The sequence below is a fragment of the Necator americanus genome, chromosome II, assembly GCF_031761385.1.
Source record: "Necator americanus strain Aroian chromosome II, whole genome shotgun sequence".
NCBI lineage: Eukaryota > Metazoa > Nematoda > Chromadorea > Rhabditida > Ancylostomatidae > Necator > Necator americanus.
The window spans coordinates 5,657,097-5,673,827 of record NC_087372.1 but is presented as its reverse complement, the minus strand read 5'-3'; the positions used below and the strand labels follow the sequence as shown (position 1 = coordinate 5,673,827).

Below are 16,731 nucleotides of genomic sequence, written 5' to 3'. Positions count from 1 at the left end.
CCCTCTCCATAGTTTCTCATCCCGTATACGAATACACCACCTAAAATCCTTACCACCTCAGATTCGTGGGGTGATGCCTTGCTTGGAGTGTGCGTGGAGTGTGCTTAAAGGTATATCTCGAAGATACAAAGGTCTCTGTTCGCCACTGAAACAACTTACCTGCCATATTGATTTTATGCTGGGAATAGATAGATATGAAGCGATAAAACGCTGTTGAAAGAAGTTTGAAGAACCATACAAAGTTTCATTACATAAAACTGTATGAAACGTACAAGTAAGTATTGAAATATTTGACATGTGCTCTACATAAACATTATATCTATGAAAAATTTTGGAAAGATAAAACGTAGAAAGGAGCTTAAAGAATGCATACAAAGTAATAAAGTTGCTGTTATTATAGCTGCTGCGGTTGAGACTTGAACACGAAATCGTTGAATGGTATCGTGACAAACATATTTATGCACTGCTAGTTTATATAAAAGACTTAGGACATGAAATGTAAATTATGAGATGTGTGAAAATATATGTATATTGGAGCATCTTTTTGAGATAATTTCTACATATTTAAAGTTAAATTAAATAGAAGGATCTACTTCTTCTCTTTTATTAACATGCACTTAGTTTACTATATCATCAGAATTCGCTGCGGCAATTCGTTTTTCATCCCCCCCCCCCTTCAATCACCGCTTCGTCTCGGTGGGAACGTCGCACGCGGCGTTGATTAGAGAGCAATAGGGCTGCGGGGTGTAGGTGATCTCAGGCAGTCGTGGAAGCTAATATCTGGTGGAGCGGCATGCGTAATTACGCGGGGACGCGCGGTGCTGAAGGAAGGGCAGGAGCAGTCGCGGGTTCCTCTTATCCTGCAAACGGGAGGTACTACTGCACCTTGTCCCGTCCCCCTTAAACGAGTGCCACATATCCCGAGGTGCAGTAATACCTGTCGTATGCGGGACAAGAGGAACCCGCGACAACCGGCCGACTGCTCCTGTCCTCCCTTTAGCACCGCGTCCCTCCTTGTAACTACGGCTGCAGCTCCACCCATCTATACGTCCTTCACAACCGCTTGGGATCATCTATCTCCCGCCTCCCTATTTCTCTCTAATCAACGCCGCGCGCGACAAAGCGATGGATATTGCGAATTTTGAAAGAACGGGAGCGAAAAACGGATTGGCGCAGCAAATTCTGATCCATTGATATCGTAAACTGAGAACATATTATTGGAAATAAAAGGGGAGGAGTAGATCCTTCTATCCATTACTTCACATAAGTAAAGGTTGTCTTAAAAAGATTCTGCAGGTCGTTTGAGGTTTAGGAATGTGTAGCTGGCCATGGCAATGAATTGCTGTGGCTACCCGATAATGAATTCAATGCTCTCATTCTCCCAGACATGTACGGTAAAAATTTGTCTGCACCGGAGGGATGAAAGACTTAGTGAACACCAGGACAGATTTGAACGTCCGATCGATCGTGCAGGCAGCAGAACCTCAAACCGACTGAGCCACACCCGCCCATTCTCAGGACCACATCGGATAAAATGCAACATCTTGCATTACAAAGCTCCAACGCTGTAAACATCGATATCATTGATCTAAGCAGAACTGGGAAAGCATGCTCCGTTGGATCGTTACTGTCACACCGTAGGAGATCTAGTCATTAAAAATTAAATTTCTTGCCGGATCCTTGTAACCTCCTCTTTCTTCGGAATCGTTAGGATCTCAAAAACGTTCGCTCTTAGTGGAAAATGATAGGAGTCAGTTGATGAGGGTACGTAGTGTATTGTAAGTAAAATGTTGTAAGTAAAGTTCATTTTCTATTACTGTGCTTTGCTTAAAAATTTAAAAATGTTCCACACGAAAGGAGGAACCACTGGGCTACTCTGGCATGCCATCGGGACAAATGGAAGAATTACTGGCACCCGCTCGACCAATTCGAAGATCAAAGGGAGTCAAGGTGATCAAGGTGGTCAAGGTAAAAGTTTTTTTAGCTGTGTGAGAGAGCCAGCCGTGAGTCGGCCCACCACGGTTTCGAACCGCCAAGCAGTGCAGTTCACCCGGAATTTTTCCCGACTGCGCTACACGCCCATAAAAACACATACAGACGGATTTTTTACTGCTTATTCCTTCACTCTAACATCAATATTAGCTTCTCCTCCGTGCCAATTCCTACACCTTCCTAATTTTTTTCATTCTAAGAGCGAACGAAAATGTCTCTTCACCTTACTTATTAATGACTGTTTAGTTAGAAATGTTGATCTGACAGTTGTAAGTTTATGGGTCACACACGGGAAACGAAAAACGATACCTATGAGAAGTCCTTGTAACTATAAGTGCTAATATATTGCCCTGAAAACCAGCCCAGAAGATATAAATATATACATTAGTTATCATTTTAAATATTAGCCAAATTCAAAATTAGAATAATCGGCATACAGCGATACATCACTAAACCCCAAATTTTCAGATAATCAAGCTGAAGGTTGAGAAAAATGCGTTTGCAATAGGTCTCCGCGATCCAAGCATTAGATCACCTGAGTGCGAACCGTAAGTACATTCTTCTTAAGGACTTAACGATCTTTTTTTTCTGAGGAAACGGTACCAAAAATTAGTCGAACTTTTTCAATTTGCTGTGATTCGCGGCCAGAGCTACTTGTTATGCCTATGTACAATCCGATGCTTTTTCAGTAAGCACTTCTAAGTCAATGTAAGTTTTTTCTTTGAAATATTCATATCACTTTTTTAGTTTTCGATCTTATAGATGTTCAAACAAATAATTATTTTCAAATATCGCGAAGAATATATCAAAAGAAAGGAAAAAATTTCCAAGAAAGTTAAAAAATAAAAAGTAAAAAATAAACTATTAACTTAGTAGTTCAAATGTTCTCTTGTCTTAGAACCTCGGCATATTCGGTCTGTGTTTTTTGACAGTGTGCCTGCAAGGTTTTTAGAAGGAAATTTTTTACATTTTATATTTTCACTACCCTGAACTATTATCGAAACACTGACCCAGGGTAGTGGAGCACTTGACGGGACAGAGGTACGGCTTCGAGCGCTCCGGAGTGCTATTTTCTACAACGAGTTCGATTTGAGCGCGCCCTTCTTGTGCATGCGCCGCATCTTTCGTACCGTTTTTACGGCAATTAGGACGAAATGGATAGAATCACTCCCCTCTCCATAATCTTCAATCCTGTATCGTATAAGAATGTTCCACCTGAAATCCGTTCAACCCGAGATTCGCGGTATGCTGCCTTTATTGACACGTGAGCTCGGCCTTATTTAAAGCTGTTATTTGATTGCGTTCGTCTTTTTAGCACAGATATCTAGCAGCGGCACAAAGGTCCTTCAATCCTATGTTGGATTCTACATTTCCACTACTGTACTACTTGTAGCTGTGAGTTCCAACATTACTTAGGGTTTTTTTTTGTTGAGCAGATAGGCCTTTCAACGGATAAATTACGCTCGATTTCACCCTTTCAGGCTCTGAAATAGGGAAATTCGACGAAACGTTAGCAAAGATTTAAGCATTGTAGCAACCTCGAGTTTGGTTCAACTTAAGAAGACAAAGACTGGATCTTTGGAAGCATTTATTGAGCGGAAAATCTGTTGACTTAATAGAATCAAGTGTGATTGGGCATACCTTCGTTATGAATTCATCTCTGGTTCCATAAACATTGCTTCCTTGGCGCGTTACATTTACTGTACTAATAGGCTAGTTTTATTAAAATACTCGAGCTCATTCCTATAAGATTGAATTTCGATTAACTAACCTTCACCAATGGTTCGTTCTCAGTTCCCATTCTATTACCTTCAACTCTCTATTCAAGGTTGTCGCAAGAACACTGCGAAACTAATAAAAACGAAGAACAAGACTACTGTAAATTTACTCATTTCATTGCACCGAAGCGACAAGAAAAAGTAGAAGACCGGTTTGAAATGGATTACGAGAAAAAAAAGAAGAAATTATTTTTAAGAAAAATATACGATGAACATGTAAAGAACGACATTCTCTTGCATTTTAACCTAGTTCTATAATTGGCACCGAGAGGAAATTGGAATGTTTTGATTATGAAGAAAATGATAATGTGACAAGGATATAAAAGTAAAGATATGAACTGTACAAGATGACATGGAAGATTGGTGACATTGACGATACTAGATTGGTAAACTCTCCGATTTTGCCGGTGAATTGTTGATGTTAGCCAATGTGACGTCAGAGTTGGGAATTGGAGGGATTTGCGATAAAAGAACGTGTGACAGTACCGTCGGATTAAGCGACGGTATTACCCTTGCAGCAGCTGCTTTGAGGTAATCTGAAAAGAAAGAGAAAGGTCAGCTCAACTTTTTTGAGAATTATTTCTTTAATGTGAAGCTAAAACACAGTAAGGACTTCAGTCCGAGGAAAATGAGAGTATTTCGTAAAAGAGGGTGTTCTCCAAATCTTTAATTCTAAGTTTATATGTTTTGTGATAGTGTGCCTGCGAGGTTTTTAGATGGAACCCTTATTTGCCTGACATTTCAGCTTTTTCGCCATCTTCAGAGGCCTAAATAGAGGATGACTGGAGCAATGCTACGTTTATATCCTCAAGTGCCACACTACTCTTAGGGATATGCCGAGGTTACTAGACAAGAGAGCATTCGAACTTCTAAGTTAAAAGTTTATTTTTTACTTTTTATTTTTTAATTTTCTTGGAAATTTTTTCCTTTTCTCTTATATTTTCTACGCGATATTCGAAAATAATCATCTGCTTGAACATTTATAAGATCGAAAACTAAAAAAGTGATATGAATATTTCAAAGAAAAAACTTACATTGACTTAAAAGTGCTTGCTGAAAAAGCATTGGGTTGTACATAGGCATAATAAGAGGTGGCTCTGGCCGCGAATCACTGCAGATTAAAAATTCAAGTAATTTTTGGTACCGTTGCCTCAGAAAAAAAAGATCGTTAAGTCCTTAAGAAGAATGTACTTACGGTTTGTACTCAGGTGATCTAATGCTTGGATCGCGGTAACCTTTCACAAAGGGATTTTTCTCAACCTTCAGTTAGGTTATATGAAAATTTGGCGTTTGGTGATGTTTTGCTGTATGCCGAATATTCTAATTTTGTATTTAGCTAATATTCAAAATAATAACTAATGTAAACATTTATATCTTCTGTGCTTGTTTTCAGGAAAATTTATAAGCACTTATAGTTACATGGACTTCTCATATTTATCGTTTTTCATTTCCCGTGTGTGACCCATAAACTTGTAACTGTTCGATCAACATTTCTAACCAAACAGTCATTAGTAAGGTGAAGAGACATTTCGCTTTTAGAATAGAAAAAAATTGGGAAAGTGTAGGAATTGGCACACGAATTGCGGAGAAGCTAATATTTATGTTAGAGTGAAGCAATAAGCAGTAAAAATTCCGTCTGTGTGTGTTTTTATGGGCGTTTACCGCAGTATGAAGAATTCCGGGTGCAACTGCACTGCTTGGTGGTTCTAAACCGTGCTAGGCTGACTCACGGCTGGTTCTCTCACACAGCTAAATAAACTTCACTTGCAACATTTTACTTACAATACACTACATACCCTCATCAAATGACTCCTATCATTTTCCACTAAGAGCCAACGTTTTTGGGATCCTAACGATTCCGAAGAAAGCGGAAGTTACGAGGATCCGGCAAGAAATTCAATTTTTTATGACTAAATCTCCTACGGTGGGGCAGTAACGACCCAACGGAGCACGCTTTCCCAGCTCTGCTTAGATCAATGATATCGATGTTTACAGCGTTGGAGCTTTACAATGCGAGATGTCGCATTTTATCCGAAGTGGTCCTGAGAATGGGCGGGTGCGGCTCAGTCGGTTTGAGGTTCTGCTGCCTGCACAATCGATCGGACGTTCAAATCTGCCCTGGTGTTCACTAAGCCTTTCTTCCCTCCAGTGTAGACAAATTGGTGCCGTACTTGTCTGGGAGAATAAGAACATTGAATTGATCATCGGGTAGCCACCTGAAGTCATTGTATTGGCCAGTTACACGTTCCTAAACCTCAAACGACCCGTAGCATCTTTTTAAGATAACTTTTACCTCTTCCCGTTTGCGGGACAAGAGGAACCCGCGAAAACCGGCTGAGTGGTCCTGCTCTCCCTTCAGAGATCACCTACACCCCTTGAGATGACCTACATCCCGCATCCCTATTGCTCTCTATTCAACGCCGCGCGCGACGTTCCCGCCGAGACGAAGCGGTGGTTGAAGGGGGTAGGGGGATGAAAAACGAATTGTCGCAGCGAATTCTGATGACATAGTAAACTAAGTGCATGGGAATAAAAGAGAAGAAGTAGATCCTTCTATCTAATTTGGCTTTAATTAAGTAAAAATTATCTCAAAAAGATGCTGAGGGGTTAAAGAATAACATGCATATATTTTCACACATCTCATAATTTAACAAATTCCATGACCTAAGTCTTTTCTATGAACTAGCAGTGCATAAATATGTGTTTGTCACGATGCCATTCAACGAATTCGTGTTAAAGTTTCAACCGCAGCAGCTATAATAACAGCAACTTTATGCGCTTATTACTCTGTATACATTCTCCAAGCTCCTTTCTACATTTTACTTTTTCAAAATTTTACATAGATATAATGTTTATATAGAGCTCATATCTAATATTTCAATACTTGCTTGTACGTTTCATACAGTTTTATATAATGAAACGTTGTATGGTTCTTCAAACTTCTTTCAACAGCGTTTTATCACTTCATTTCTATTTATTCCCTGCACAAAATCAATATGACAGGTTAGGTGCATTAGTGGAGAGCAGAGACCTTTGTATCATCGAGATATACCTTTAAAGGCATCACTCCACGAATCTGAGGTGGTAAGGATTTCAGGTGGTTCATTCATATTCGTTCACGTTATGGGAGACTATGGAGAGGGGGGTGATTCTGTCAATTTCTTCCTAAATGCCGTAAAAAACGACCCGGAAGATACGGCTTCAGCCGTTTTGGCGCACTATTTTCTGCAGGGAGTTTGACAGGAGCGCATGACCGCATCTTCCGGGCCGTTTTTTCACGGCAATTAGGAAGAAATGGACGGAATCACCTCCCAATCCATAGTCTTCCATCCCGTATACGAATACTTCACATGAAATGTATGTATGTAGAGCTTCAAACTACATCTAATACCACATACTTTCCTTTCCGTTCGATTTTAAAAGCGCATCATAAGAGCGGCAGACGCGGCGATATGGGTGGGGAGGGCGGCATGGGCGGGGCGTCATGAGAATGTAGCAAAAGATACATATCAGGCTGCTGTAGTCCTCCTGGATTCGCGGAGGCACATCATACGCGTACCTCTTGTTCCCCACGTCTAAGCTATTTTGCCGTCTTCTAGCCGATGCACCACTGCGACGCTGTGGGAGAGCCTCACCTGGTTTTATGGCTTTGAGGTGCGAGCTCACCTATGTAACGCCGTTGGACTCGTAATTCTCCATTCTGGAATTTTGTTTCACACATACATACATACATACATACATACATGCATACATACATACTATGTAGAGCTTCAAACTACATCTAATACCACATACTTTCCTTTCCGTTCGATTTTAAAAGCGCATCATAAGAGCGCAGACGCGGCGATATGGGTGGGGAGGGCGGCATGGGCGGGGCGTCATGAGAATGTAGCAAAAGATACATTCAGGTGCTGTAGCCCTCCTGGATTGCGGAGGCACATCATACGCGTACCTCTTTCCCCTCCTTTTTATTTTTTTTCTTTTTCTGGCACTGCGACGCTGGGGAGCCTCACCTGGTTTTATGGCTTTGAGGTGCGAGCTCACCTATGTAACGCCGTTGGACTCGTAATTCTCCATTCTGGAATTTTGTTTCACACATACATACATACATACATACATACATGCATACTATAAAGTGGATTTGTGAGCAGTAGTTGCGGATAATCCTCACGCGGTGAAGATGAGGATTCCTTCGAGAAAGGCGATAATTGAGAACTTCAGTTCCACACTGAACCCGAAGCTCATGAAGCTTATTCGCTTGTTCTGGGTAGTCAAACATTTTCTGTTTTGGAAAGGTCAGAGAAAAGCAAAAACAAGCAAAAGTGAAACAGCAGCCCTTATGATAGATTTCGTAACGTTTTCGGAAGGTGTAAATGGTTTCAGCAAAAGTGTATGTTTAGCGATTGCCTATAATGGAATTTTTTTCGCTAATGGAATCGTCATATTACATGTGGCGCATGACGCAGTTAAAGACGTCCTTGATAATGCATTCAACTTTACGGAAGTGTGAGATGGAAAAGTAAGAGCTGGGCAAGTCGCATAACCACTTGACCTGATGGACGTCTTTGTTATACAACGAATTTAGACTGCAATTTCTTGAAGTTTCACCGATTCTTGTTTTCTAAAAGCACTAATTTGTGTGTTTAATGGATAAAAGTCTTCAGTCCGCGGGGTCGGTGATGGCTCGATGATGGACAAAACTGAACACTTTCTTAATTTATATTCTTCGTCTGGTAGAGACAATGAGGCCGCCGTAGTTGATATTGGTGTTGTATATGAAGGAGTTATATATAAGAATACTGTCCGCCGTTCGTCTCCAAGATCTTCAAAAAGAATGATTCTGACTTCGATCTATGGCCACTCAAAAAACGGCCAATCGCCGGAAAGGTTTGTTTTCTGAAACTTCTCAGAACAAAATAAGCAAAAACAATGATGTAGAATCTGTTGAACAATTCGCCAGAGATGTGCATTTCCTCTAGTCTTCAATTCAGTATCATTCTAGAATTCTGAACATACATATTTTTGTGGCCTCTTCTGAGGTCTGCAAGAGCCAACGCGGTTATATGTCAGGTGTTTTCCGACGAGTTTTATATGAGCCCCTCTAGCGAGTTTGATATCAATAATCGAGGTGAGAAAGATGAAATATTTGGAATATAATGTTGAGCGATTCCATAAAATCGATCGCACAATTGCAGTCAAACCTCTCTTTGACTGCGCTACACCCGTCACAAAAGCGTTTTTTTCAGCTCAGAAAAACTGTTATACCTATATATGTTTCATAATGTTTATGATGTGTTTAAGGTTATATTCCCCATTTCTGGAGAGCAGGGAGACGAAAGGAGAGCGGTATTATCACCTTCGACTGATTATCCGTCCACAGCACTAATTCCAGTGGCCACACTGTCCTTGTTAAACGGAGGAAACAAGTGGTGCCAAAAATGATCCGTTTTTTCCACTTAATAATCATTCTAATGAGCAAAAAGGAAAAGAATTGAATGGAAATACTTCAAGAAATAGCAGCACAAGTTTTTTGGAAATCGGGAAATTGTAAATCAAGTGGGTGCTTCCTTTCTGAAATTTGAAAAAACAGCAGTCAGAAATTATTTCTCGCCCCGATACTTCGATATATCACATCATCTCTTCCCCGCTTCTTATACAAATACGTAGAAACACCGCAATTATAAGCCCTCTTATTCGCGCTTTTAATGAACGGCAATGGTAATGCGAATAAACTGTCGCTAACTCGTTATTGATTGGTTGCAGAACATTTCCTGCTTCTGTTGAACAGAAAGTATCTAACGCTTCTAATGGCTTTACGACGTGTAATACGAATGCTTTTAGCGAGGGGTTATTGCATTATCGCTAATCGCTACATATATATGCTTCTCTCTGAATGGTTTAACATTCTCGCCAAACGATATGAAATCTTTCATAACGGCTGCAATAACACTTCTTCTCATGTTCTATGTCCGGTTGTCTGTGGCTTACACATCTTCCTACTGCAAAATATTATGCTTGGACGCACTGCTTCAAAATTCACTCTTCAATAAATACTGTATTTTCGAGAATTCAGTAAGTTCCTAGTGAGGAAAAATCTTTCCATTTTCTATAGAAATCCAGTTTCAGTGTTACCAGTATATTTGCGGACTTATTAACAAATATCCGACATCTGATTGCCCAGAAATCTGCGAACACACGATGGCCCACTTCAAGAGAATTCGTTCCTTACGTCCTGCTGAAGAAATGGGCAAATTTTTGGAAATTTGTTCGCACTCCAGTTGGAGAGCTACTACTCCAATTCCTATTCGTATCCCGCGTGCCCTTCTACGAAGCGATCACTACAGTTGCTACGGCTTATGCCGTGCAATAACGAGTGCAATATTTAGCAAACTCTGTTGTGATCGTCGGGTGAGTCTCACATAACTATCTCCATATTTTTCTCCATTACGCATCCACTTTCAGCGCATTTTAGAAAATTGCGAACTTGTTGCTTTCAAAGAGACGGTTCGTGGAGACTATTACTTCGAGACATGCCCAACGATATGTGAAGACATAGCTGAACATTTCGTCTACTTTGGTGATATGGACAGGTCTAGACATAATGAGTTTTGTCGAGTAATTAAAGCGTTACAAACAACAACAACAACGACATCGACGCCTTCAACAACGACAACAACAACAACAACAACAACAACAACAACAACAACAGAGATGACCTATCCAAACGAAGAGTTTCGCAACTGCGAAGAGCTGTGCCAGCACGCATTTCCTAAAACTCTTAAACCTACGAAGTTTTTCTGTCCGCAAAAAGCAAAAAATTACAATCCTGTGAGTTTACAGTTAACTGGCGGTTACCGTGCTTTTTACGAATCCACTTTCAGTGTACTCTTAGTTCCTGCAAAAAAGTCATTAGCGGAATACTGATGGAAGGTGGCCATGATCCCGAATACGCTTGTCCCAAAATGTGTTCGTCCATTGCAGTGGAAATGCGTGACCGAGACATGAATAGACGAAAGTATCCCGGAAAACTGATTCGTGGAATTTGTTCGAGAATTTCAACATCAAAAACCACAACCACGTCTTCAACAACAACAGCGATGACCTATCCAAGCCAAGAATTTCACAACTGCGAACAGCTGTGCCAGCACGTATTTCCTAAAACTCTTAAACCTACAAAGTTTTTCTGTCCGCAAAAAGCAAAAAATTACAATCCTGTGAGTTTACAGTTAACTGCCTGTTACCGTGCTGATTACGAATCCACTTTCAGTGTACTCTTAGTTCTTGTAAGGAAGTTAATAGAGGAATACTGATGGAAGGTGGCCAAAATTCCCAATACGCTTGTCCCAAAATGTGTTCGTCCATTGCAGTGGAAATGCGTGACCGAGACATGAATAGACGAAAGTATCCCGGAAAACTGATTCGTGGAATTTGTTCGAGAATTTCAACATCAAAAACCACAACCACGTCTTCAACAACAACAGCGATGACCTATCCAAGCCAAGAATTTCACAACTGCGAACAGCTGTGCCAGCACGTATTTCCTAAAACTCTTAAACCTACAAAGTTTTTCTGTCCGCAAAAAGCAAAAAATTACAATCCTGTGAGTTTACAGTTAACTGCCTGTTACCGTGCTGATTACGAATCCACTTTCAGTGTACTCTTAGTTCTTGTAAGGAAGTTAATAGAGGAATACTGATGGAAGGTGGCCAAAATTCCCAATACGCTTGTCCCAAAATGTGTTCGTCCATTGCAGTGGAAATGCGTGACCGAGACATGAATAGACGAAACTATCCCGGAAAACTGATTCGTGGAATTTGTTCGAGAATTTCAACATCAAAAACCACCACCACGTCTTCAACAACAACAACGAAGACCTATCCAAGCCAAGAGTTTCACAACTGCGAAGAGCGAAGAAGACAAATTTCTAGACACCATACTGAGCATCGTCGAACATGGTGGGGTTGAATAAAACACTTCTTGCTTTAGCGATTCATATAGGGATGTAACTTCACCGTTCCATATGAGGTCTATACATTTCCTGTCCTATACATTTTTTCCCATTTTTTCTGATTTTTTATGGGAACAGGTAATTCACAGTTTGCTTAAGATGTTTTCTCCACACAAAACTTCAGCTTCTCTAACTGTATCATCCGCGCTGTGGACGAGTCTAGTAATTCGCACTGGTTTCGGTTGATTTCGTTTTCCTAATAGATCACTGAGTGATTCAACCTACGAGCATTACGATTGCCGGGTCAGTGTTTTTATACTATCAGACAAGTCTGGTAAAAATTTATCGACTCAGGAGGGATCGGGGATGATTTGCACAAGGGCGGTCTCGGACCATCGGCAAATAATCCAGTCACGAGGAAGGTCCTACCAACTGCGCTACACCTGCTTCTTCGCTGCGAAGAAAATCAGTGCTTGGAGGCCAGCGACGCCGAGTTCACCTTCGATAAGAACTGAACATGGGGCATTGAAATCGTCGGCGATCGAACGAGTCCTGTGAAAGTCCCGCAGTCAGTAGGTGTGAAATGAATGGGAATAAACCTCCTAGGTAATTCAAGCCTGATAGGAACGATGGTTACATATAGTCGATGGAAAAAGTGGGTATACGGCTTTGTCTAACAGGTTTTGTTCCTGTCTGCAGCATCCATATTACCCGCGATACCTTTTCGTCCTTTCTGGACCCTTCTTCAATAGCTTTCCTGGTCACGAGCAATGATTTCACAGCAGCACTCTGAAAGGCAAGAATGTCCTGTTCAATTTTGGCTATCACAATATCTACTACTTGAGGCTATCTTGGAGGATTCAGGCGCGACAAAACGTCAGCTTTTCACGCCAATTTGTTCCCGATTATCACAAGACGAATCTTTGCCGACTTCTGGTGATCGAGATCAAAATCATATCCGAGAGATAACAACTTTCATTGTTGCAATCGATTCGCCGTGTATATATGTATTTTCTTTGGTCCGAAAAAGTGTGGGAACCTCTTGTGATCCGTGAGGAGCTTGAATCGACATCCATATATGTGACGGGGGAAATTCCGAATATCGAATATCAGGGTGAGTCCCTCTTTCTCGATCTCTCTGCAGTTCTCTTCTGCAGCAATGCATTTGCGCGACATATTGCTTCTCAGTCCCATCCCGCATCCTGTGCAGGAACACTGCTCCAATTCCATTGTCTGATGCATCAGCCGCGAAAATTATTTCCAGAGTAGGACCAAAATGCTTCAGGAGCAATTCTGAAGCGTGCAAACAGGCTGTTTTGCACTCTTCATTCTATTTGTGCGGATCTTTCTCCTTCAACAAAGCATCCAGCGGTGCCCATCTCCGCGATCCATGGTTGTTATCATATCAGGCAACGAGCGAACCCCTGTCACGTTCTTCGATACTGGCTTCTAGCGGATGACCTGAATCTTCTCTTGGTCAGGACGGCGCTTGTCCTTGTCTACTACGCTTCCCAGATAACGGATGTGCGGCATCAGACAGTTTCACTTCTCCAGTCGGAGGCGGAAGCCGTATTAGTGGATCTTTCCGGGCAGCGCTTCCAAATAACGGCGATGCTTCTCTTGTGTGTGGCCTGTGACTATCACGCCATCCCCATAGGCAGCAACGCCCCCTTCCCCTGTCCACAGATCATTGAACCCATAATCTGCTGGAATACTCCAGGTGCTGACTTCACGCAGAAGGGTAGACGATTGTAGTGATACAGTCCTCTGTGTATTAATCTTCAGCATTTCCTTCGATTCTTCTCCAACTTCCACCTGCAGATATGCTTCTGCGAAGTCGAGTAACGTGAAAAGCTGTCTTCCATTCAGCTTTGTGGTCATGCCTTCCGCAATGGGCAATGGGTGCTGGACCAACTGCAGCGCCTTATTTAATCCTGTTGAGAAGTCTTCATACAAGCGGATTTGTCCGCTTTTTCATCACTACAACGATAGGCGCCGTCTGAATGTTCTGTTGGGAAGATCATTTCTTCGGCAACCAGCCAACCAATTTCTGCATCCAAATCTGGCACGAAGTCATAGCGTACTTTCCGCTTCTTATTAGAAACAGGCACTGCGTTCTCCTTCAACAGCAATTTCTGTCTTGGTGGATCTTCCATGTGCGCACTTCAATACTTCATCGTATTACTTCTACAAGTCTGTGATAATTTGCGCTATGTTTGCTTCTTCATTATTCACTCTTCATCAGCGGTAGTTGCCTTTTATCTCCTTGTAGGCCGAGAGTTGAATACACCACTCCAGTCCTGGTAGATTCGTGGTTTCGGTGACGTGACAAGATCTATTACCTTGAACGTTCTTCCCTGTTATGCGGTTTCCGACAATGAAGTCCTCGGAGAATCTTCAGTCACTCTTCATCGGTGATCCGTCTGCCGTCTTCACTCGCATGATACAGGGTTCCAAGGCTGGAGATATGGGCTTCTTCCACGTTCGACGTGAAAACAATGTGGTACCTGCATATATGTCGAGCCCTAAGCGTAAAGAACGTCCTTTGATTCTGACATCGAAGTAGGTTCGAGCGGTCAAAGCGACATCATTCCTGCACTGCTCTCTCTTAGGATAATCTTCTGGGTTTATGTCGCATATTCTGTCCAACGTAAGAGGAGAAAAGCGGGCATGTGCCTCTGTAGTGCTGTCCTCCACAATTGAAGGGCTCCACAATCTTTTTCTGCATGACATGAACATTATGACTTCAATCCACGTCTCTCGGTCCATTTTCAATGCGGTGAAATTCTCACATTCAGCAACGAGGTCTTCTATCGTCAACGGCGTATCCTCTGCATGCGTCTACTCGACTGACCATTCTGAGACGAACTTCAGGAAGCGATGGATCTACAGGTTCTGCTACGAACTATAGAGCCTTCAGTGCTGCGTAGTCCAGTTCCTTCAGTCGGCCGTCCTTGTCTACCCGCAGTTTATCCTGAGACACTCATACCGTCATCGAATCAATGATTTCCTGGACGAAAACAGTTTTTCCTGGTTTGCGGCTGTCGTATCGAAGTTGTTATGAAATGTTGCTTTGGTAGTATGTCATCAGAATACTTGCGATATTCGTCCTTGACCAGTTTCATAAGGATCAGATCGCGCTTCTTGTTGTCCGACAAGACTGAATTTCTAATGACCGGCTCGGTCATTGGACATCTCTTGTACCAGGGGCGAGTAAGTGTGACCTACTTCTCCGTAGGATACGCACATTTACACATACATACTAAAGTGGTTTATTGATCCTTGCTGCACGGCGGTTCTCTAAGCGGGTGCCAGGGCGATGAGCAGTGTCTTCGTTCCTTCATTTTGAACCACATCCTCGACTCCTCTCAGCATCTTCAAATCTTCTGTTGAACTAGTTCTTCTTTCTTATCACTCCTCCTTCGGACTTCGTCCAAGTCATCCTTCTTATTCATCCTTGATCCTCAGTTGTTGTGTCCGTGACACGGATAGTGAAGTTGCTTATTCCGACCACAACCCCTTCACATCTACCTAAACTAGAAAGATCGAGACAAGTGTACCAAATAGTGCAACGCAAATTTCGCGAGTGAACAAGAACCTTTCAACATAGTGAAATTACATACAATGACAATAGTGCAACATATACACGACAACAAGGACTATCATTGTCATGTCTACGGCTCGAACATCTTCCATATGTAGTACTGAAGCTTTTAGGTAGCGAACTGTTAAATCTTTACTTCGATTCATGATCATTTCAAGAATACTCTTGAATTTATGAAAAACGAGAACGAGAGAAGCGCAGCCAGAGAAGTCTGATGTTCGGCGTTAGCCGGACGACGATGGCGAACGCGGTGTTTTTCAAGACTATAAGAGAGATCACGCTCATTCTCGTGATCTACATTTCTAGTCCTTTTACGCCATGAATGGATCACATCTCACTCAATACTGCATCACACAAATAGGAAATATTTCATGGTTAACGTTACTCAGAACACCAAAATAAGATTGCCCTTAGGATATAGTTAAGCATTTAATACAGTGTGTAACCGAAAAGCTAATAAAACTCAAAACAACTCATTTACTTAACAAAATTGTAAACCGTACCCAAAGGAACATCCATTTTTTCATTCGGTAATTTTCTACCAGTTCGCGTGCTCATAGTGAAGATATGGATGTGCGACCAAAGGTCATTTAACCCATCGACGACTGCGTGGCCCGTGGCGCGTGTTATCATGCTATATAATAACATGCCTAGTCCGTGAGTGTGTCTGTGTGTCACAGAAATACTCCATAATGATGCCAAACTCTTCACCGGTGAAGTGCCGAACCACTGCTATGCAGTTGATGGGCGAGCACTCTACCTTTTAACCAATGCGCAAATCCATGTGCACATTTATGTTGGCTTTGATAAAGCAAGTAAGTTTCTCTCATATGTTAGTGAAGGTAAATAAACTTTTATGTGAATACATCCCCCCAAATTTCCAAAACTTTTTATCTCTTAAAAAACGGGCTGTTTTTCTGCCTTTTTGTTTTTTTGTGTTACAATCTAATAATCAAAAAAAGTGAGGGGAGACGGATACTGGCGTCGGTTTGGTGCGAGAGAACCTCAACGAGGTAATATTGAGCGAGACGGATCCTACGACGTTGAATTCGTGCCCCGGAGCCAGATAGCTCTGAAATGGGGTGCGATGGGTCCCCATGGGGCCGGAAAGGTGCGTCGATGTCTGGAAGTTATACAGTGGAGAGAGACGCCTTCGTCTTCGGATTGGTGAGCGAAAGCCCCTACGCAGTAGAATGGGTTTCTATGGTTCCCTCACATATCTGATCCCCAGCACGTCTCCCTAACGCTGCTAGCATCCTTTTTTCAAAAAGGAGGAAACACACGTGCGAGCGGCACGTAGTAGCCATCTGTTTACGCAGTCTGACGTAGGACGTTAATTTTATCACTACAATAGTGATATTCACATCTTCATGTTAGCACATCATTCTTTAAATTTCTGGGAAAAAAAT

The 16,731-nt window shown here is 41.9% G+C and overlaps 4 protein-coding genes across 6 annotated transcripts; 2 read left to right on the top strand and 2 right to left on the bottom strand.

Moving 5' to 3' along the window:
- Positions 1–9,689: 9,689 nt before the first annotated feature.
- On the top strand, positions 9,690–12,233 carry RB195_016955 (uncharacterized protein; the record flags this gene model as incomplete). Of its 3 annotated transcripts, XM_064183720.1 has the most annotated exons (8): positions 9,729–9,842; positions 9,897–10,178; positions 10,233–10,598; positions 10,652–10,984; positions 11,038–11,370; positions 11,424–11,532; positions 11,594–11,725; positions 12,073–12,233. In XM_064183720.1, 8 exons carry the CDS (start codon positions 9,729–9,731, stop codon positions 12,231–12,233), a joined length of 1,830 nt encoding a protein of 609 aa, XP_064039601.1. The 3 variants fall into 3 exon arrangements, with proteins under 3 accessions (XP_064039602.1, XP_064039601.1, XP_064039600.1); XM_064183721.1 differs by lacking the exon at positions 11,038–11,370; XM_064183719.1 differs by lacking the exon at positions 12,073–12,233 and having other exon boundaries at positions 9,690–9,842; positions 11,424–11,735.
- A 1,057-nt stretch (positions 12,234–13,290) lies between these two features.
- On the bottom strand, positions 13,291–13,599 carry RB195_016954 (uncharacterized protein; the record flags this gene model as incomplete). The annotated part of the gene is made up of 1 exon (XM_064183718.1): positions 13,291–13,599. One exon carries the CDS (start codon positions 13,597–13,599, stop codon positions 13,291–13,293), a length of 309 nt encoding a protein of 102 aa, XP_064039599.1.
- A 47-nt stretch (positions 13,600–13,646) lies between these two features.
- RB195_016953 (uncharacterized protein) lies at positions 13,647–13,874 on the bottom strand (the record flags this gene model as incomplete). Its single annotated transcript, XM_064183717.1, has 1 exon — positions 13,647–13,874. One exon carries the CDS (start codon positions 13,872–13,874, stop codon positions 13,647–13,649), a length of 228 nt encoding a protein of 75 aa, XP_064039598.1.
- Positions 13,875–14,080: 206 nt separating this feature from the next.
- Positions 14,081–14,284, top strand: RB195_016952 (uncharacterized protein; the record flags this gene model as incomplete). Its single annotated transcript, XM_064183716.1, has 1 exon — positions 14,081–14,284. The coding sequence occupies one exon, from the start codon at positions 14,081–14,083 to the stop codon at positions 14,282–14,284; it is 204 nt and encodes a 67-aa protein (XP_064039597.1).
- Positions 14,285–16,731: the final 2,447 nt, after the last annotated feature.